At 43.1% G+C, this 23,136-nt stretch overlaps 1 protein-coding gene across 1 annotated transcript in view; it reads left to right on the top strand.

The window, feature by feature from the left end:
* The window catches only part of ANKRD55 (ankyrin repeat domain 55), a 102,222-nt gene that overhangs the window by 67,364 nt on the left and 11,722 nt on the right, over positions 1 to 23,136 (top strand). Inside the window, exons 6-9 of the mRNA XM_019930032.3 lie at positions 970 to 1,098; positions 12,828 to 13,012; positions 18,583 to 18,750; positions 22,122 to 22,762. Of these exons, the coding sequence (XP_019785591.1) occupies positions 970 to 1,098; positions 12,828 to 13,012; positions 18,583 to 18,750; positions 22,122 to 22,762 (1,123 nt within the window). The remainder of the gene's footprint in view (positions 1 to 969; positions 1,099 to 12,827; positions 13,013 to 18,582; positions 18,751 to 22,121; positions 22,763 to 23,136) is intronic.

The following is a 23,136-nucleotide window of genomic DNA, read 5'->3' as shown; positions in this document are numbered from 1 at the left end:
CATTATCTTTATGTTACCTGCAGAGACAGCTCCAAAAAGAGAAAGCTACCTACGTCCTCTGCTCCCTTTACCAGGCATCTTAATCTAGAACCATTTTAGATACATTTCATATTATTGAGAGCCATCGTCAAGGAGAAGAGGCCATCTTTTCGTAGTACACTCCCAAATAATACTGGTTCTTTTTGGCAAATGTTTCCCAGAAAAGCTTATCTTATTATTAAATGATGCCTATAGTGTGTGACCTTAAGCTCTGAAAGAAGGTGGGATCACCAGATTGACTCATCCAGATCTGTTCTCCAAGCTGCCACAGAGTGATTTCTTCTAAACAATGTAAATCAGATCATGTCAACATCTGCTTAAAATCCCCCACTGTCTTTCTATTGAGTTTAGAATAAAATCCAAAGGCCTTATGCAGGGTATTCCCCATCCCACGCCCCCAGGATCAGCCCTGCCTCTCTCCAACCTCATCTCACATCTTTCTACTCCTCTCCCTATTCATTCATTCTTTCATTCATTCATTCAACAGCTGTTTATTTAGCCTTGGTTCAGTCCCTGGGGATACCGTAGTAAAATAGACAGGTTCACGGGCCCAGCCACTCCGCGGCATGTGGGATCTTCCCGGACTGGGGCACGAACTCTCAACCACTTTATAGCATTCAACAATCTGGAAAATCCTTTTGATTGTTTGCATGCATTTATTTATTATCTATCTTCCTCTACCACAGTGTAATTCCCACGAGGACAGGATCTTATTTATCTTATTCACTGTAGTGTCCTTAACACCTGTTTCCCTGGCACCAAGTAGAAGCCAAGTAAGTATCTGTTGAATGAATGGCTCAAGGAACGAATGAACTGACAGGCAGCAACCAGCACATCTGGTGATGCCCTCAGGTCTGAGGAGAAAGTGTGCTCCGTTTTCCTTCCTGATATCCTGTGCTCATCTGTGTCCCTCTGATTGTGGTTTTGTAGGGAATGACACCACTCCACTGGGCAACTTTCCACAACCGGCCTCAACACACCCAAATGCTGCTGAAGAAGGGGGCAGACCCCACCCTTGTGGATAAAGACTTTAAAACGGCTCTCCACTGGGCTGTGCAGGTGAGAAGTTAGCCAGTGGGCTTGTCTCAAGTATAAATGATGTAAAGCAATGTTAACAATTCTGAGTATGTCAGACCTGAAAGATGGAATTTTCAAAGGTACAGTCCCAGCATTGATATGGACTTTATATGTACAACAGAGCAAGTAAGATACATGCTGCCCTCTTCCCTTCATTCATATCCAGAGCAGCTACAGCAAACCTGTCACTTTGGAGGATTTGGGTGCATCAGTTGCTGAGAAGAAATCCTGCCAAGGTAAAGAGGGGGAGGAGTTACAGAATATCACCCACCTCGGCTGTTACACACACACACACACACACACACACACACACACACACACACACACATACACACACACACACACACACACACACACACACACCCCCCACTCTCTCTTTCTCCATCTCAATGATTGCTGCTGGCTCACAGTGTACCAGGATAACCCTTCAAAGAATTATTAGGAAAGTCCCTTCAAAGTCTTTGGACCATGACTGTCTTCTTCCTTCCAAATCCTCTGAAGCAGAGTAATTCCAGGTGACCCTGAACAGTGGTACTCTGACCAGTGAAAATTGTGGCTCATAATCCTACCTCACTATCCCAAAAGGGAGTCTGTATCAGTACACATGGCCAGAGAAATCAGAAATCTACAGTCCAAGGTGGGGAAAACTGGGACTTCCCGGTGGTCCAGTGGTTGAGACTCCACCTTCTAATGCAGGGGGTACAGGTTTGATCCCTGGTCTGGGGTTCCACATGCTGTGCGGTGCAGTGCAGCCAAAAATTTAAAAAAAACACAAAACCCAAAGAGGGGAAAACTGAGACTAAGGTGAAAGAATGACCATAGCTAACATTTATTGAAGTGTCTTCTAAGGAAATCATTCAAAGGGAATGATTAACTAAGAGTTATCTATTCTGTCCTTGAGAGGAGAGCGATACTATGCATCCTTTCAACAAACTTGCTAGCCCATTCTGTCTTTTCATGCCTAACCTAGACATCCCCACTGTTTATTTCTATCAGCCCAATAAGGGCACCCTTGCGGAACTGCTGCCAGGATCCCTGTGATTCTGCACGCCCTGATGGTGGTTTCACTCAGGTGTTTTCACATGCCACACACAGCAGAGAAGGGCACCTGGCACTTTCAGGGTTGGCATGTGTGCCTGAGATAAGGGCAAAACAGAAGTGATTTGGAAACTACTCTGTTTTTGTTCCTACAAATTTGGCTTCAGTTACCCTGTAGCAGGGCCAGCCCTGCAAAGCTGTGAAGTGAACAAAGCATGTTTTTGTCATCCTCACCTGCCCTTAGCACCCTCCTCCATACCTTCAGTATCTAATCAGCTGCGCTCGTGCCAGTCCCTGCCCAGAGCCCAGTCCTCTGGCTGGTCAGGGGTCACCATTGGAGCAGTGGCCCCAGGGCAGCCTGGCTGGGCAGCCAAGATGTATCCCACATGTGTTGGCTCTCAGCTAAGGTGAGAGTGGTATCAGAATCAAGCATTTTCTGTATATTCACTCCCATCGCCCCTGTTCTCTGATTTCACAGATCTGGGATGGGGCTCATGCATGTGCATTTTAAAAATCTCCCCGGGTAATTCTGACTGATATGCCTCCTCTGCTCCACCTTCCTCTACCACAGCCCAGTTTAGAGCTGCTGCTTGGGAGATGGCTTTGCAATCGAATCATCAGCAGTGCTTGTAAAACAACAGGTTCCCAGACCCCACTCCAGACCCCTTCTGGGTTGGGCTCTCCATGGGTGGGAACCCTTGTTTTGATCCTCCAAGAGGCAATTTGGCAAAATCCAAAGAAAAATGTGCCCAACTCAGAAGATCTGAGTTTGCATTAACAGACCTGGCTTTGTTCTGAAGAGTCACCTAAATCTGCTTGGCTTAACTGTAGGTGTATCTCTGGGGCATGAATGAGACCATGCGCATGACAGTGATGTGTAATATTCTTTGTAACTGGAAGAGATTATCGTTTTTATGATGGCTCCCAATTTCCTCCATGAAAGCTTAGTTATCATACCCACACCTACATACTGCGTTCTTTCTCTTTACTAAATGTTATAGCTTTTAACCTGCTACGTTGATTTCAGTCCTGTCTGCACATTAGAATCATCTGAAGAGCTTTTAGGCAAAACTGATACCCAAGCCTCACACCCTTAGTTTTTCAGTCAGTTTGTCTGGGGTGGAGCCTGGGTGTCAGTAATTTTTAAAGTTTTCCCTTCCTCCAGGAGATTGTAATGTCCACCTGGGGTTGAAAACCACTGTGATAAATGAATTCGTATTAATGGGTTCTAAAACCTTAGCTACTCCTACCTAAGATATTTACATTTTGACCATGATTTTATATAATAAGCTTAATGCCTCACACATTTATGGACTCAATAGCTTAATAAATATTTCATGAGAAAAAAAAATTTCATGAGCACCTATTCTGCATCTGGCATTGTGGGGAGAAAGATTTAGAAGACAGGTTCCTTCTAGGACCCCTACAATTTTAGGTAATATTGCATGTGCTTATGTGTGAGGATGTTAGCATACAATTTTCTGAGGAAGGTGTTCACAGTTTCTTCAACTCTTCAATGAGGATCTGTAACTACCCCCCACCCTCGCCAAAAGGTTAAGAATCACACTCTGGAGGAACTGTACACCGTCTTCCTCCCTGCGGTTAGCAGTAAAATTCAGAAGTGGTGTGTTCTGCCCTTAACTATGCGAAGAAGACTGAGGGTAATTCCAAATGTCAGCTGCAACCGGGATTATACTTGCCACCGTTAGCCTTCTTCTTCATTTATAACTCAGGGCCAGCACTGTGTTCCTCATAAAGTTTTTCCACATAAATGAGTCTATTTCCCATTGTCATTAATTCCTTTCACTGAACTTCCTGCTTTTCTCTTCAACTATATGAGACCATATTTAAAGCTATAGCACTTTGAACTAATAAAGCTTCTGTATTTGACCCAGGCAACCAAAGCAGTAAAGATTTGAAACATTGGGCCCAAAAAGTAAACTAAGTTTCACTTCTGCCCCCATTTCTTGGGTCCCTTGGTAGCTGGTGGTGCCCTCCTGTGGGCCCATTGCCCTTGTTCACCTCCCCCATCTGCCCAGGAGACCAGATTGCATGGCTCTCTCTGGGCTAACACTGAGCAGAACTCTGTCCCTATCTGCATCCAGTCTCCCTTGATGGAATCTCAGCCCTTCGGGGCATGTTCTTGCCTATCTGTGATGACACTAGCTTATCAGGACTCTACACAGGTATCTCTCGGACTCATCTTCCTCTCACTCCTCAACACTGCAGAAATTTAGTCGTTAATCTTTTTCTCATTCTCCTTTCCTCAGAAAGCCCATCGGTTCCTAAGGCTTCGACTATCATTCTACTCAGAATTTCCTCAGATCAAAATCCAGCCCTGACCTCTCTCTTGAACGTTAAACTCACATTTCCAGCTCTACCAGGCATCTTCCCATAATTTCCCATGGACACGTCAAACTCAGCATGTTCAAACTGAATCTGTGATCTCTCCTTCCCGTCACATTCCCATCCACCCGTAGCCCAAGCCAAAGGCCATCATGTGGCCCATGGACACTGCTTCCTTATCATCCTTCATGTGTAATTGGTTATCAAGACCTCTGGATTCCACCTCCTCAGGCCTCACATCTCTGTGTACTCCTTTCTATCCCCACTGTATAGATCGGGGCCCCAGCAGGAAACAACCCACTCGGATGGGATTATTTGAGCATAGATTCATAAAGAGGCTATTTACACACAACAGCAGGTTGCCATTAGGGCATCTGGGAGGGCATGGGAGGAAGCAGTTACTAAGACACAGCAAAAGCTGTAGCTGTAGGAAAGGGCCTAGGACTGAAACTGTAGACTTTGATGGAACGGTCAAACTGTGGCCTAGCAGGGAGGGAACTGGAGGATAAATGCCCCAATCGCTCTTTCCTCCTACATCCATCTTCCGTCAGTACCACTCACTGGCCAATCCCAACCAGAAGCCAAAGGGCAAAGGGCCCATTTGATGCAGTTCATACATGCTAAAGGATGAAAAGCAGGATGAAAAAAGATGGAGAGTTAACCGGGAAGAACAAATGGAGACAATTTAGTACACCTACCATCAGTGTCTTAGATCAAGCTTCCCCTGTCTCGCACCTGAACAGTTTCAGTATCTGTATTCCTACTTTCAGCCCTTTCCTTCTCCAATCTATTCTCACATTGCACCAAGTGCTCTTTCTACAAATCACAAAGGAATGTACTAATGTAACTGTTACTACAACAAAACAATTATGGTCACTGCTGGTTCTTGGCTCAAAAACCTTCACCAAGTGCCATTTTCTGGTAAAGAACAAACTCCTTGACTTGCACTTACTGCCATGAACAAGCTCTCTGCAACCCACCCCACTCCCTGCCCTTTCCTCTTCAAGCCATATAGGCTCTACTCCAACCATACTAGAATAATAGTAATCTCCTCAGTACATCGTAAAGATTCATCCTGTCTTCCCCTTGGTCATGCGCTTCCCTTTTGGTGAAATACTTCTTTCTTCTTGCAATCCCTGCATCATCCCTTCTAACTGCAGAATTTATACTTGTTCTTCCTTATTTCTCAAGGCCCAACTAAGTTCACCCTCTTCGTTGAGCTCCCTTTCAGAATTTTTCCCTCCGTCTAGCACTTCCTTACTTCTATTACTGGTGTTACAATCAGTGGGGTGCCTATGTCTCCTCTTCTAGACTACGTGCTTAAGGGCAGTGTGCCTTACTCATCCAGATGTCTTTCAAGATCCAGAACAGATCTTTGTGAACACCAAAAAGGTGTTCACTGAATTCAGTTCAATAAGCTTATCCATCCCAAACCAGTGGGAATAGTGGCTTATTGGATTCTTTTTGTGAAATACCATTTTCAGCTTAATCAAAACTTCTAGGAATGCAATACCTTAGTATTTTTTTTTTTTTTTTTTTTTTTTTTTTGGCTGCATTGGGTCTTTGTTGCTGCGTGTGGGCTTTCTCTAGTTGTGGCAAGCGGGGGATACTCTTCGTTACGGTGCACAGGCTTCTCGTTGTGGTGACTTCTCTTGCTGCAGAGCACGGGATCTAGGCACATGGGCTTCAGTAGTTGTGGTGCACAGGCTCGGGAGTTGTGGCTCGCGGGCTCTAGAGCACAGGCTCAGTAGTTGTGGCGCATGGGCTTAGTTGTTCTGCCGCGTGTGGAATCTTCCCAGACCAGGGATCGAACCTGTGTCCCCTGCATTGGCAGCTGCCTTAACCAGTGCACCACCAGGGAAGTCCACGTGCCTTAGTCCATGTGGCTTAGTATCAAGGAGTTTTTTCTAATGATTGGAATTCTAGGATAGATATGATGGCAGGTCAGTGAGAAGGGCAAGTATCTACTGCCCCTCAAATCTCACCTCTAGCTCCTTCCTGCTAAACCTAGAAAATGTGTTTATCTGGAATCTTCCTCAGCAGTACTCTTCTTTCAGTGCATTTTTCAAGGGAGGTTAGAAAGAAAAGAACTGCAGTAATATAAAACTATTTCATGTTTGTTCATTCAGTATGTGGTTATGTGGTTAAGGAAATTATACACATACACATACCCTTGGAGCTCTTGAATATAACCATCAACCCCAGTGCCTGAGACTGATTTGGTCCAGCATGGAATCCTCCTCCTTCCCGTGGTGGCCAAGATCTGTGGTCAACTGTTTGAACTGTATCAAAATCCTGTAAGTATACTTTAAATATATTCAGAGTGCCAAAGGATAATTACAAATGTCATAGACCAGTGGATCCGGTTCATAGATGGAAGAGCCTCAGAACTGGAAAGGACCACACAAGTCATTTAGTCCAACCCCTCAGTTCACAGGTGGTGAAACTAGTGCACAGGGAGGTTATCATTACCCAAACACACCCCACGCCCACAGAAAGCCCAGAGTAAACAAAGAGAAAGTCAAATTTATGAAATCAACCCCATTACCCTGGGAGCAAAGACTGAGCTGTCTTGAAGGGTAGCCTAAGTTAAAGTGGCCTGCATGTGTCAGCTCCCCAGTGCTTGGTTGCAGAGAAGAAGGGGATGAGGTAGACAGAGAAGAGACAGGAACTCACCTAGGAGTAAACATAAGTGAGGAAAGAAGCGAAAAGAGAGTGAAAGGCGGGAGATAGTGAGAAAAAGAAAGGGAAGCTAAGAAAAGGATGAGTAACGTTCTATTTCGTTTGGCTTTGCCCATAGTTGGTAAGGCTTGTTTTTATTTATTTATGCATTGTTCAGCAAATATTTATTATGAGTTACTCTTTGCTAGACTCCATTTCAGCAGAAAGATTCCCAGTCATAGGTGTGGCAAGGGCAATGCAGAGATGTCCTAGAGACTGTCACCTTGCCAGACAGCTAGAAGCAGAAGCTAGACGCTGTCTACACACTAACACAGCAGGGAAGGAGGTTTCATGGGGGGCTTTTCCATATTAATCATTAGAGCACCTGTGAAATGAAGTAGTTCAGCAGCTGAGGGTCACCATGCCTCACTGCCCCACCCCCCCATTTCTAACTTCCACTAGCTCTCCAGGAGAGTCAGCCCCAGGCTTTGGGATACAGCAGCCTCTGGAGTCAGGCCAAGCAGAAAGCCTGGGTCCAAAGGGGCTAACCATGAAGATGGTCCTGACTCCATGCCAGGATATTGGGCCCCTTTGTCCTCTAGTTAGCCCCAAACCCTCAACTCTCAAGTGTTCACGCTATACAAACTAGTAAAACTTCCCCTCCAGCTCCATTCCAGTCTAACACATCTGGCTCCAGCTGAACTTACGGGCCAGTGTTCTCATAGCACAAAACCACCCAGCCCTTTAAAAGGGCCATGTGACCTAAAACCCTTACGTCTGCTTTGTACAGTCACTGTCATGTGACAAACAGACCCCTACCTCCAAGAGAAGGATGGAGATTGGAGTTCCCTCCCTGAAGAACCCACCATAGAATTAATGCTGCCAACACGTTAACAAATAAACAACTAGTCCTGAATCTTGCGTTAAGACTTCTTGGGAGATCACCTAGAATAAAAAGAGTCTACAGTCGGGACTTCCCTGGTGGCGCAGTGGTTAAGAATCCGCCTACCAATGCAGGGGACACAGGTTCGAGCCCTGGTCCGGGAAGATACCACCTGCCTCAGAGCAACTAAGCCCGTGCGCCACAACTACTGAGCCTGAGCTCTGCAGCCTGCAAGCCACAACTACTGAGCCCGCGTGCCACAAGTACTGAAGCCCGCAGCCTAGAGCCCGTGCTCCACCGCAGTGAGAAGCCCGCTCACCGCAACAAAGAGTAGACCCCGCTCGCCGCAACTAGAGAAAGCCCGTGTGCAGCAACGAAGACCCAACGCAGCCAAAAATAAATAAATAAATGAATAAGAGTCCGTGCTCCACCGCAGTGAGAAGCCCGCTCACCGCAACAAAGAGTAGACCCCGCTCGCCGCAACTAGAGAAAGCCCGTGTGCAGCAACGAAGACCCAACGCAGCCAAAAATAAATAAATAAATGAATAAGAGTCTACGATCAAGAGACTGGAATCTTGTTTTTTCTCAGTCTCCTGTAGCAAAATTCCTGTACGTTAATTCAACTTCCTTCTTGGCAAGGCTTCTTGCGAATTCCCCTCCCTCATGAGGTATAAAGAGAAAATGACTAGGACTCGGTAGTTCCCAGCAGTTTTCAGAGTACATGAAGGCACTTTATGGATTACCCATGGACGAAAAGAACAAAAATGCAGCAAAAATAAGTAAATCCACAATCTCATTTGGCCACCCAATGTAGATTTCTAGAGCTCCATAATATCTATACAATATGCTTCCCCTGCTGAATGATATTCCCACCAAACAGAAACCCACTCTCCATTCTTCCTAAGGGCCCTTCTGGGCAGCATCCCATTTCTTCTCTCCTGGTGCTTCCTGGTGTCTGTGACCAAGGCTTCCCAGGCCTGGAGACTCCCTTTGACTGACACTCAGCCCATTTTGCCAAGAAGGGAATGCTGTTACCAGGAGACCACTGAGCCAGGGACTCAGCTCACAAACTAATACTCTCCAGGGCTCTCTCAAATTCTTGTGAGGGTGCACCGTGGCAACCCTCCTAGGAAAGGTTTTGAAAGCACCTAATGTTGGAAGAAGGTCTCAGTTGGCAAGACGCACTTCATTGCTACTGATGTTGCTGATCCCAACAGCAGTTTTCGCTTAAATTCCTCCCATATGAACATGCAGGATCAAATAAATAGACCGTACTTTTAACTGGAGAGAAAATGGTGTAGTGGTGAAATACAAGGGCTCTGCAGACAGTCAGTCCTGGCTTTGCCACCTCTTGGCTGTGACAGTGGCAACTTAATCCCTCTGTGCCTCCAATTTCTCCTCTACGATATGGGGATGATAAGAGTACCGACCTCATGAAGTTGTTGTCAGGATTAAATGAGTTAGAACGTGGAAATGCAGTGCTGGGCACAGAACGTTCACTCAGTAAACATTGCTATCACCATTACTCCTGGGAGGATATTCTTACAAAGAAAAAAAAAAAAGGCAATGACAATGCTGTAAGTAAGGGCCAGGTTTAGAGACAAAGGAATTGTCTGGAAGATTCAGGACAAAAGGCATTTTGGAGGAAAAGTGTAAGGGGGTGGAATTTCTCTTATCCAGAAAAACCATGTAAGACTCCAGCTTGCAAGGGAAATGCTGTCTGGGACTGTCTGGTCAGGAACTCAGAAGAGGCCCACTGAGATGTGCTGGGCCGCAGCCTCTATCTCAGCTGGCTGCTTCCAGAATGGCTCCTCTGTGGGTCAGGCAAGGAGAGGGGAAGACAGTGTGTAAGAAGTAAGTTTTGTTTTTTCCATCTGTGCTTGACACTCCATCCCACACAGAAGGAGAACCGTGACAGAATGTTTTGCTGTTTGAATCACTGTGGCAACCTGAATTCCTTTGCTCTTCCAGGAAACCATAAACAAAATCAATTCATTGAGTGGACACTCTTTTTTGCTTCTGTTTTCCTTCTCCAATGGCTAGTGCTTCTTAAAAGGGGAGAGGGGTCTCTTGATTGTTTTAAATATACCGTATTTCAGACCCCTCAAAATATGTTTACGTAACATCAGGTGAAAGAACCTTAGAAAAGCTGATAAAGCAGGCATGAAAGCTTAGATGTGTTCACTGTAGCCACCTTTTGATGACAGGCATGCCATAGAACTAAAGTCATTGATCTGAATTATTTAAAAGTCATTGTGAGACAAAGGAAGAATGGAGGGAGAAAGAGGATGTAAGGGGGAAGGTGAGAAGGAAAAAAGGAAAAAGGTTGCAGGCAGGGCCCACTTTATGGGTGTGTGACCAGTAAAGCCACAGATGCCCCACACTCAGCAGGGAGCTCTGTGCTCCGGGTATAATGCTCTGTGGCCATCTGAAAATTCTCAGTAATTCTGTCGTTGAATCTGTGTTTTGTATGTTAAGTCTAATAGGACACTGGAGCCTCAGCTCACACAGTCCCACCTCCCTGCTGCCCTGGGACAGATGCTCAGGCCCCAGCTCCTTAGTCCCCTGGCAGGGGTCTGGGCACAGACTCAGGGAGTGTCAGGATTGAGCATGTGCTGAGTTGCAAGATGGGGCCCTAGGCACCTGTGAGGGTTTGCAATCACCGTGAGAATGTCCAGCCCAAGGGAGTGTGACACTAAATAGCAAATAAAAATCGCAATGACAGGTCCAGAGAGACACCATAGAAGAAGGGAATACATTATTCCTCTGCCATGTGAGCAGGGGCCTCCACATTTCCCCTGGGCCCCATAAATTATGTAGCTGGCCCTGGTTGTAACATTTAAAACCCACTCAGCACTCTTGCTGGGGCTCAAAGTTGAGAGCTTTGAGTGCCCTGAGCCTTTGGTCCTGCAAGAGGTTGCAGAACTTGTATCAGCTGCGGTCCCCTGATACAGTGGGAGCACACTCGAGGGTTCACTGTGTAATGGTTCCCTGTGAAGCCACGCTGAGTAACGGGATATCCAGAGAGTCCTCAGTGCAAACAGGGAGAGGGGAGGGAAAGGAAGAGGAAAAGCAAAAATGAAAGGGTGCTGTTCCACAGAATTGTGCAAACTGACTCAGAGGTTCTAAAAGACAGCCCTGGGGTCAAATAAACTGGGATAATAAAGTGGGAGGAATGCCAAAAGAAATGTTACATGGGAAAATTTATTAGGAGGTGGCTGTGGAATAGCACTTGGAATGTATTAGAATTGCAGTTTTAAAAAAGTTCAACACTCTCAGCTGATTCACTTTGTTATAAAGCAGAAACTAACACACCATTGTAAAGCAATTATACTCCAATAAAGATGCTAAAAAAAAAAAAAAATGTTCAACACTCTTTCTGCCCAGGACCCTGAGCCTGGCACGTGACCTGGCTCCTGGCCCCCAGAACTAGAGCGTGTCTCTGCCGTTTCTGTAACCTGCTCCTCACGCCTCCTAGAGACCTCCATTCTTCCCGTAAGACCTGCTGCGTGGAGATGCAGTGTCTCTATAGATTCACTGAGAAAATTAAAATGCTGATGAATTATTTGGACTGTTTTATAATCTTTACACAGATATCAGGAGAAATCTGAAAGATAAGACTTTTCCACTGTGTGAGATAAAACTAGAATTTACTGGCCATTGAGGATTTATTGTCATCTAAAATTGCAAATGCTTATGCAGTGTTTTTTGTATTTTTCAGTCCAATGAAAGGTAACATGCACAGCATTTACTTACTTATTTGTTCAAGCTGAAGAGATGTAGGACACTCTCAAGAAAGAGCTGGTGACTTTTAAGGCTGGGACAGGTTACTAAAAAGAGTGTAGAGTAGCCTCCCTTCAAAGATAAGATAAGGGCTTCCCTGGTGGTGCAGTGGTTGAGAATCCGCCTGCCAATGCAGGGGACATGGGTTCGATCCCTGGCCCTGGGAGGTCCCACATGCCACAGAGCAACTAAGCCCGTGCGCCACAACTACTGAAGCCTGTGCACCCTAGAGACCATGCTCTGCAACAAGAGAAGCCACCGCAATGAGAAGCCCGCGTACTGCACTGCAAGGAAGAGTAGCCCCCGCTCACGGAAACTAGAGAAAGCCCATGCACGGCAATGAAGACCCACAGAGCCAAAAAAAAAAAAAAAAAAGATAAGATAAAAACTTATTATACACCTACACAGAAAGAAGAACCCCGTTTAGATGGTTGCCTAAAATTCTTTCCTTTTCATACTTATTTGTTTTTATTTCTTTTTATCGATTAGCTACTAAATTATGACCCACTTCTTTTCACAAAGGATTTTTGACAATTAGATTACATGCAATTTATAGCAATTTGACCATTACCAGATCATTCTGATCATCATTATGTCACCAGTCAGTACTCATCATAGTCATTTTGTTAACATTAAAATTAACTCTGCCAGCTTCTCAGGGGTTAACCTCTACAGCAAGTGGGGGAAACAAAACGAATATATTTAATGAGGAAGTCATCTAGGTGGCCCACCCATTGTGCTAGCTCTGATGTCAGTCAATTACACCTGTATTTAAGTCCTCCTTAATTCACTGATTATGGAAGACAATTTAGCTCCTACAGGAGACAAAAATCCCTGCAGTGACTTGAGACAAGTGGAAATTTGTTTGTGGGTTTGATAAAATGAATTTTATTTTTTTGTTGTTTTGAATTTTTTTGCTTTGAATTTTTATCTTAATTTGCATAGAGAGGGAAGAGCACTGGATTGTACCTAATGAGCTTTCTTTGACTCTGTTTTCCAGAGTGGAAATAGAATTCTGTGTTCCATCATTCTGAGCCATCACCAGGGTCCGTCCATAATCAACTACGACGATGAGAGTGGGAAGACGTGTGTGCACATCGCCGCAGCAGCAGGTTTCAGTGACATCATCAACGAGCTGGCAAGATTCCCTGAGTGCAACCTGCAGGCTCTGGATGTGGACGACAGGTATCCATGGCAACTCAGAAATGTGGGGAACTACCAGTCATCTTTTCCAAATTTTAATCTCAAAGAAGATGTTTAAGGAGTTATCCTGTATGACTATAGCCTTACTGCCAGTAATATTTATACATGTGCTTGTGACAATAAAAGCTGCTCTATTTTAGTCAGGGCAGGAAAAATCATTGTTATGAAGAGAAACACCATGACTGTACAGTACTGTCAGACTTTCCACTTTTTGCTAACCGTTCTCAGTGTTCTCAGAAGGCCTTCTGTATATCAGCTTCCTGCTATAGGCGCTTTTTGTTTTTAACAGTAAGTCTTAATTCTTTTCCTTTGTTCCTGGATTATGTCATAAAGTCAACAAGCTCTTGTTATCCAGAGAAGAGCATAATAGACGCTTTGTGTTCAGAACTAGATGTGACCTTATCAGGGTTCTGCTTTGGGTTTCTTCAGTAATTAAAGATGTATTTGCATAGAAAAGGAAGCTGAGTCCAGAAAGGTAAAGAGACTTGCCTCAGAGGTATTTAGCAACTAACTGAAAACTTGTACCCTTGACTTCTAAACAGAGCTTTTTACCTACATGCCCTTCATCCATAATCAACTATTAGAACTTTTCAATTACTATGTGTATCTAACCTTTCTTTCAGTTAGGCATAGACTCAATGGAAATATAAGAATAATATAACAACAAATAAGACTATTGAAAATGAGTATAAGGCTTGTACACCACGTATAGTTTTGTTTACCTTTTTCTATTGAAGTGCAAATCTAGCCATCTACTTATCATGATTTTAGATGCCCCAAGAAGCGCTTCCTACTTCCTGATACCTGAAATCCTTATAACACAGGGGGAAAAAATTCTTGGGTTCCAGTAAGTCTCAGAAGCTGGAGATGGTTAACATGATGACTTTAATTAAAATTAAGGTATAAATCATTGAAAGTAGACCTTTTCCTAAGAGCAGATGTTGAACTTGAGCAGGTAAGAAAGTAATAGGACTTAGTTACATGAGGAGAAAAGGTGAATGATCCAAAAAGAGAAGAAAAGAACACATCTAGGAAAAGAGGGCTAGAAAACAGTTTGCCTACTTCAAAATACTTGTAGAACCAGCGCTGAATAGAGTATTTCCCACTTTGCATTATCACATGCTTAGCAGAGAAAATTTATTTCCCCCAGCCTCAGGGAAGAAGGAAAAACCAAGGGCAGAAAGAAAAGGCAAAAGATTGGGTCCTACAAGGGTTCAAAGTGAAGTAAAATCTCAAGAAAGGTCTAGTTCCTGCTCCAAAGTTCAGTTCATGTGTTGCATGCACTAATCAAATCCTGCTCTTCATTTTGTTTCAGTTTCTGCATCCTGCATTGTGTAGCTGTGCCTTCACATTGAAACTGTAAGCTTGTATTAGTATAGAATTTTTCAAAATTTTCATAGGTTTAAGTACTTAACGCATTTGCAATAATTGTGACTTTGCTTTCCTTCTTTTTTTTTTTCCCCCAGTGGAGAGACAGTTTTTGAGGAAAGAGAAGAAAAATAAGGCAATGATTTAAAAAAAACAAAAACGAGGATGAGGGAAAATATGGGGAAACTAGTCCTCCTAGATATTAAAACACATCATAAATCTATGACATTTAAAACACGGTGGTACTAGCCTAAGATTGATGGCACAGAACACATAACTCATAAATAGCCTGTGTAGCTTAAATGTCCCAAATTTCATCAGTCTATGAGGTCATACTTTCCTTTAGTACCCAAGTCATTTATTTTCAGGAGGGAGAGTCTTTTATCAAACTCTCCTACTTACACATATCTGGGAATTATCTAGAGAATGTTTGCATGTTCCATAAATCGTTCCTTGGCTTCTGACACTCCAGCCAACACTGCATTCTTGTACCCATCATCTCCTGCCCTTCAGAGACCACCTCATCGCCCACTGCTTGTCTCTGATGAATTTCTTCTGAATCATGGGCCCTGATTCTCCAGCTCCTCACTGTGATAGCTGAGTCCAGTCTGCTATGTTTGTAGGACTATCCTGAAGCTTAGAGATAAGAAAGGAACTACAGCTTAGATAACCTGAAATTGGATGCTACATATTGCCCACGAAGGCTCTCTGTGTATTAGTTAGAAGTTATCTATGCTTCTCCTGTTTCTCTGCAAAATAATATTTTTCCCTGTGTCCTTCTGGACTTCTTCTTCCATGTTGATGGCCAGAAGAATTAAAACAGTCACTCTTAGCAATTGTTGTGAAGGAGTATTTCACAATGCTCCAGAGAGAATTGTCACGTGTTGGTAAACCTGACTCCATTGATATCCAGCCCTCCATCTACTGAATTTATGGGCAATATATTCTCTAAGCAGGAAGGCATAATATGGCTGATGCCTCATCTTGTTTCATAATAAATATTGTTTGGAGTCCTCACTCACACAGAATGGAATGAATCATATCTGCTACATGTTCAAATAGGCAGTGTGATTGATAACTGTGTTGAAAAAATATACGCTCCTATTAAGGGTTCTCAAATTTCTGCCCATATCATAACATGAGGAAAAGGATGCTTGATTGACAGAGGACACGATTTACCATGGGGACTGTGGTCGCACTGTGGACATGGCTACTCTCCGAATACTAAGACCCAAGCCCCTTCACAGATGCCCGGCCCGCAGGCTGCCTCCATGTCTGAGAGACCTCTTGGCTCTCCCAGGGATGGCCTTCTGCCAGCGGTCAAGCCCCAGAGTAAAGCCAGGAAGAGGCCTTCCATGCCCTCCTTTCCTGCCTCAGGACTGATCCTTTCCCAGAGTGACTGACAGGAAGAGTAGCCACTCTCTTCACGAGAAACCCCATTCACAGACATGTCCTCTTTCACTGTGCCCCTCCTTAGCCTCCCAGGGTCCCACTGCCTAGGCACACCACACAGACATCCCCCACCACCCATTTCCCAGCATCTCTGCCAAGGAAGCAAGGTTTGGGTCCCCTTTGCTCTTGGGTCCAGTGGTCCTTTATGTTCTTATCACCTTCTTGTCCCATCTGCCTTGATAGTTCTTTCTACAGCTGGGGAGCTAATTTACTCCAAATCTGCTCTCAGTTCTGGGCTTGGCTTTTGGAAACAGAAAGACACTGACTATTTCTCTTATCCACCCTGCTATATCCCTCCCCTGAGGTTGAGCATAAAATCAACCATATCCTTAAATGAGGAAAGAGGAAGGGTAGAAAAGTACATATATAGGTCAGGATCTCAAAATATGATCCCACTGCACTAATAAATGGTATTGAGAAAAGTTGGCTACGTAACTGGAAAAATGGTCAGACTGGCTCCAGGCCTCACCACACCTATCAAAATACACATACAGACACACGTGCAGTTTTTTTTTTTAATCCAAATAAATCTAGAAGAAAATATTGGTTTCCTTTTTATTTACATTCAGTAAAATTTACTTTTTTTTTTTGATGTATAGTTCTATGAATTTTAACACATGCATAGATTCATGTAACCACCACAAGCAAGATTCAAGACAATTCTGTCACCTCCAGCATCACCTCAGGTTGTCCTTTTGTAGTCAAGGCCTCCCCCATCTCTAAGCTCTGGCAACCACTGATTAGTTCTGTCTCTTGGGTTTTGCCTTTTCCAGAATGTTATATAAATGGAAATATACAGTATGTAATCTTTTGAGATTGGTTTATTTCACTTGGTAGAATGACTTGAGATTCATCTATGTTCTGTATATCAGTAGGCTGTTCTTTTTATTGCTGAGTAGGATTCAATTTTGTGGATGAACTATAGTTTGTCTATTCACCCATTGAAGGACATTGGGTTGTTTACAGTTTTAGGCAATTATGGATAACGCTGCTATAAACATTTGTGTATAAGTTTTTGTGTGAACATAAATTTTCATTTCTTTAGCTATATATCTAGAAGTGAGATTGCTTGGTCATATGGTAAGTATGTTTAACTTTAGAAGGAACTGACAAACTATTTTCTGGTGTGACTGTTCCCATTTTGTATTCCCACCAAAAATGTATAAAAGTTCAGGTTACCCTGAATCTTCATCAGCCTTTGGTATTGCCAGGTTTGGGGTTTTTTTTTTTCCAATTTTTTTTTTAATTGAAGTATAGTTGATTTACAATGTTGTACCAATCTCTGCTGTACAGCAGTGACTCAGTTATACACACACAGACACACACAGACACACACACAGACACACACACAGACACATACTATATATACATTCTTTTTATTTTTCTTAATTTTAGCCATTTAAATAAATATGTAGTTGTATCCCATTGTGTTTTAATTTGCATTTCTCTAATGACAAATGTTATTGAGCACGTTTTCATGTGCTTATTTACCATTTATGCATCTTCTTTGATAAAGTGTTCAGATCTTTTGCTAATTTATTTTAATTGGCATGTGTATTTTTTTATTCAGTTTTGGAATACTTTACATACTCTGAATACAAATTCTTTGTTGAATGTGCAGTTTGCAAATATTTTCTTCCAGTCTCAGGCTTTTTTTTTTTCTTCCTTAAGAAAATAATAGTTTTGCCATTTAACAAGGTTTAAATACTGATGAATATTCATCCACCTTCTGGCTGATGAAGGACTTTCTAAAACATAAAATCATGAAACAAACCAAAAATGAAGAGGTAAATAAATGTGATTATTCCTTAAAATTTTTTATGGAAAATCACTAAAAAATTAAAAGCTAAGGGCTTCCCTGGTGGCGCAGTGGTTGAGAGTCTGCCTGCCGATGCAGGGGACGCAGGTTCGTGCCCTGGTCCGGGAAGACCCCACATGCCGTGGAGCGGCTGGGCCCGTGAGCCATGGCTGCTGAGCCTGCACGTCCAGAGCCTGTGCTCCGCAACGGGAGAGGCCACAACAGTGAGAGGCCCGCGTACCGCAAAAAAAAAAAAAAAAAAAAATTAAAAGCTAAGTAACAAATTAGAGAAAATGTTTTCATAATCATAACCTAGAAAAAAATTGATACCTTAAATATTTTAAAAACCCGTATAAATTAGTAAGAAAAACTAATAATCTAATAGAAAAATGGGCATAGGGCATTAAGAATCATTTCAGTGAAGAAACTCAAATGGCAAATAAACATATATTTCAAAAGTTCTTCCCCACTATTAATTAAAGAAATACAGAAGAAAACAACACTGAAGTACCATGTTGCCTACCAAGTTGGCAAAAGTCTTTAAAGATGGTGATAATACAATATTGGGAAGGAGTAGGGACACAGCTAGTAGGAGGAGAGATTGAGCCAGTTTTTTTGGAACTGCGCAGTTTGGCACTATGTATAAAGAGCCTTATGATTGTTCATACCCTTTGACCCACTACTTCCTCTTCTAGGAAATTCTCAGAAAGACCAAAGCAGGTGGAAGGCCACAGAATATCAGAATTAGAGGAGAGGCCCTTACACACATACACCATCATCCTGAAGCCCCATTTAATACATACCATTTCCACACTGTAAATAGCAACAAGTCTTTCCTGCCATGACCCAACTTCAAGCAGGAGCTGTTGCCAGCTAAGTAACCTGTACCATTCATGTGCTCAGACACTTATGCTGTTCCCCTGTGGTCCCCCAGGACACCTCTGCACTGGGCTGCAGCTGCAGGAAAGGCAGACTGTGTGCAGTCACTGCTGGAGCTGGGCATAGACAGCAACCTGCGAGACATCAGTGAGAGCACACCCCTGGCCTATGCCCTGTACTGCGGTCACACGGCCTGTGTCAAGCTCCTCTCCCAAGAGAGCAGGTGAGCGCACCAAGAGGCACTCATTTTTTCTTTCTTTCAAAGATTTATAAAATTGGATGAAATTGTTTAAACTGCCAAAACTAGCAGAAAATCAGCAATAACTTAATAATCGTGTTTGCCATTATCTAACGTGTAATGACATGTCCTTGACGCTGTGGAGCAAAATGATAGTAGTAAGCCTGAATCCATCAGCCTAATATTCACTGAACTCTAATCTCTTCTTTCCTTCTTCTCCCTTTCCTCGTCCCTTTATGCCATATACTATTTATTTATTTATTTATTTATTTATTTCTGGCTGCACCGAGTCTTCGTTGCTGCGCGTAGGCTTTCTGTAGTTGCAGCGAGTGGGGACAACTCTTCGTTGCGGTGCGCGGGCTTCTCACTGCGGTGGCTTCTCTTGTTGCGGAGCATGGGTTCTAGGCGTGTGGGCTTCAGTAGTTGCAGCACGCGGGCTCAGTAGTTCTGGCACGCAGGCCCTAGAGTATGCCATATACCCTTAATTGTTCTTTTGCCTAAATCAGCGTTTCTCCAACTTATTGTTCTCAGGACCCTTTTACACTTTCAAAAATTATGGAGGACCCTAAAGAGCTTTTGTTTATGTGAGTTACACCTATCAATATTTATGGCATTAGAAATTAAAACTGAGAAACTTTTGAAAAAATATTTTGTTATTAATTTAAAGTAATAACCCATTACATTTACAAGTTAATATTAATACCACATTTTTAGTTAAAAAATAACCCATTCTTCAAAACAAACCAAAAAAAATGTAATGAGAAGAGCAGTTTTGTTCTACTTTGCTCTTTGAATCTCTTTGATATCTTTATAGAAGCTTAATAGAATACAGCTGCATTCCCACATCTGCTTCTGCATTCAATCCATTGCAATATGGTTGTTTTGACTGAAGTGTATGAAAACAATCTGGCCTCACATAGATATGTAGGTGAAAAAGGGAGGAGTATTTCAAGAGCCTTTTCAGATAACTGTGGATACTTTTCCTTTGATACTACGCCAAAACTTGACAAGTAGTAGTTTCCTAAAGCTTAGTGGCAATGTGGACTCTGTCACCATATCAGTGAAGTTTTTGAATTCTGTTACATTAAAATCCATTCATCTCTCTAGCACTTTAAATGTGTCTTACATCTATGCATGATTTTGTAATATCTTGCATTGGTCATTTGGAAAATATTGGTTTACTTAGTTATGAAGATCTTCCAAATAGTACATTTCATTATACAATACCAGAAAAAAAATCACATTTGTTAATATCACCACTGATCTCATCAGAAAAGCCTCTATGTATCAGGAAGCTGTCAAGCTCACAGTGTGCATACAAATTTTCCAAAGTTCTAATTTTTGCTTGAAAGCTAGATTTTTGTCATTGGCAACAATTAACGTCAATTGTTTACCTTGAAATGACAGGCTCACTTTGTTCATTTTTGAGAAATCAAATGCCCAACTCCAAATAACCACAGCTTGCCTATAAGCCATAAAAATCATGTTTCATGAAAAAAGTGTCTAGTTCAGCTAGCAACTCAAACAGCGGCACAAATGTTTTACCTCAGAACAACCATTGTACTTCAGTATATAGAATTGTTTATGAGTACTTCCTATTTTATCGAAAAAATGTATCTCAAGGATCAATATTTAGTAAAATTAATAACATTTACTGGACATTATTAAGTTTAATGACAATTTTCTTAATGAAAGTCTATTGTTGTTACCACCTTGATTTGTGCCAAGGAGCCCACAGTTTCACCCACTTGCTCTCTTGCACCCTTGGTGTAAAAAGCAGACCAGTGGAAAAAACACTGGTGAGGGGCTTCCCTGGTGGCGCAGTGGTTGAGAGTCCGCCTGCCGATGCAGAGGACACGGGTTCGTGCCCCGGTCCGGGAGGATCCCACGTGCCGCGAAGCGGCTGGGCCCGTGAGCCATGGCCTCTGAGCCTGCGCATCCGGAGCCTGTGCTCCGCCGCAAAAAAAAAAAAAAAAAAAAAAAAACCCAAACACTGGTGAGAAGTGATATTATTATGAATATAGGTTAAACCTCATGAAACTTCTGAAGACTATCAGGGCCCTCACCTCCAGGTTCAGTGGACCATACTTTGAGACCCACTGACCAAAATCACAACCTTAAGAGGAGGAGGAGATTGTTTATAGAAGATGCTGAAGTAGCATCAGTTAGCACAGGGGCATATTCTGTATGGGGAAACTTGAAAGAATGCTAGAGATCTCCTGGGGTTCTCTCTGGTAGTATCAGGAGTCCAGAAGTTGTGTTTAATATTTCAGAAAGCCTATTGGAAGGTGAAAGGAGGATAAAAATATATCACAGGAATAAAGATTCATTTATACACTGTGTGACCTGCAGAAAAAAAACAAAAACCATTCATTATATGCAGCCAAAATGAGGGGTGATTTTTTCAAATTACATATTACAATATCTCACTCCAAAGAATAATGTTGCAATCTGGCTTTTAGGGCATGAACACAGTCAGTTTTCATCATTAACTCATACCACAGAAAGCATTAAATCAATTGTGGCCTCAGAAGAGAACAACACAGAATTTTCCAAGGAACAAAAACAGAATAGTGCCTCAGGGAAACTCTCCACACAGGAAGAGCCAGCCGGACAGCTGCTGACCGTTTTTTCCTTTAGAAATTGCCTGCTCATTGGGCATTGCTCATTTTCTTCTCCTGCCACGCCCAACCTCTGGAATACACACTTCCTCTTCTGCAGCTGAAGCCCAGACAAAAGCTTCTCTCCTCGGCTTCCTTTAGTACACTTTTTCAATAGGAAATTTAGTAAAAGCTCAACAAGAAACAACACACAAACAGCGTAAAATGGGCAGGCTTCCTATCAGAGCTCTGCCCAGATCACCTGGGATCCCTTTCAAAGAAAGCCTAAAATCACACTCCCCCGACATCTGCAACCTCCGCCCTGCTGCTGCTAGTTGAAGCCTGAAGGCCAAATGTACTCCACATTTGGCCTTCATCTCTTTGACTTAAAGCTTGCACTCCTACTGACTGTCCTTAAGAAGTGAGAACAGTAATACTTTGAGGTATTTTCAGCTTACTTAATCCCTGGGAGAAGACAAATTTTGAAAGGATAGTTCCTGAGGGAGCAGGTGAAATCTAACTAAGAAATGTTCTAACTGGACAGAGAACTGACCATGGCAAGGAAGGGGATGGCCAAGGAGGTTGTGAGTAGCTCTTGCACATCACCTTTGACTTGAGAGGGCTTCGAGTGTCTGTGGATGATCTCAGACAACCTGCTCAGGTGGATGGAATAGAGGGAGGTCTGTTGTGTGGTTACTGCTGGTGTCTCCACTTCCTGCCCTCACATAGCATCCTTGTTATTTTATATTCCCATAGAACAGAGCCTACTCGACCCCTTCCTTCCCAGAAGAGTAGACCCCAGAAGAAAGAGGGACGATTCAGCATGCTCAATCAAATCTTCTGCAGGAACAAAAAAGAAGAGCAGAGGGCCTATCAGAAAGATCACTGCAGGGACTGGCACAGGGCGGAGCCCACCTCGGAAGTTGATGACATCATCACCACCTTTGACAGCAACATGGATACCAACTGCCAAGAACAGCCTGGTGATCAGGTGGCTATGGTTGACTTTAAGAAGAGGACCTCAGAGAATTCAAAATATCACTTGCCAGAAAAGAAGCCTCTGGCCCATAAAGGACTTCCGCCAATCAGAACGCAGAGTCTCCCACCCATCACCCTAGGCCATAACTTCCTGACAGCCTCCCAGGGGGCCACTTCCCATGCTGGCCTGAGCTCTGGTACTCATCATGCTGCCCAGCAATCTCAGAAAAGCCGAAGTGAGCAGGATTTATTGAACAACAGAACTGGCTGCCAGGTATTGCTGGATAACCAGGTGTTCTATAAAGCTTGGACTGTGTCTTCTTCTGATAAGCTGCTAGACAGGTTGCTTACCGGCAGATCCAGTCACCAGGAGGTGTCAGGGCCGCCACATCTTCCTCATCTACATAATCCTTCATCAGGTAATGTCCCTGCTTCCTTCTTTCTCATTTCTGACAGATTCTATACAAGAAATGTGTTGTGTAGTCCTGGGTTAGGAACTGGAGTGATAGTAGGTGGCCTAGAGAACAGGGGCAGAATGGAAATGGGTGATTAGGCTACCTTTTTCCCTTGAGTGTACTGGCTTCAGGATTTCCAGGCTATGGAAACAGTCTGCTTTTCCACCTCGAGAGCAATCATCAAGTAAAAGTATGTGCCTTCTCATCTTATCTCATCGTAGCAGATATGTGTGGTGACTGGCAGATTAGAGCAGGAATATTACTATTTCCACTAGCAAGTATTCTTAAGCAGGGATACTTGGCAATATCACCTACGAGGGGTTGATTTGTTTGTGTGA

The sequence above is a fragment of the Tursiops truncatus genome, chromosome 3, assembly GCF_011762595.2.
Source record: "Tursiops truncatus isolate mTurTru1 chromosome 3, mTurTru1.mat.Y, whole genome shotgun sequence".
Lineage (NCBI taxonomy): Eukaryota > Metazoa > Chordata > Mammalia > Artiodactyla > Delphinidae > Tursiops > Tursiops truncatus.
The sequence above is the reverse complement of the archived record's forward strand: the minus strand, read 5'-3'. Positions and strand labels throughout refer to the sequence as shown.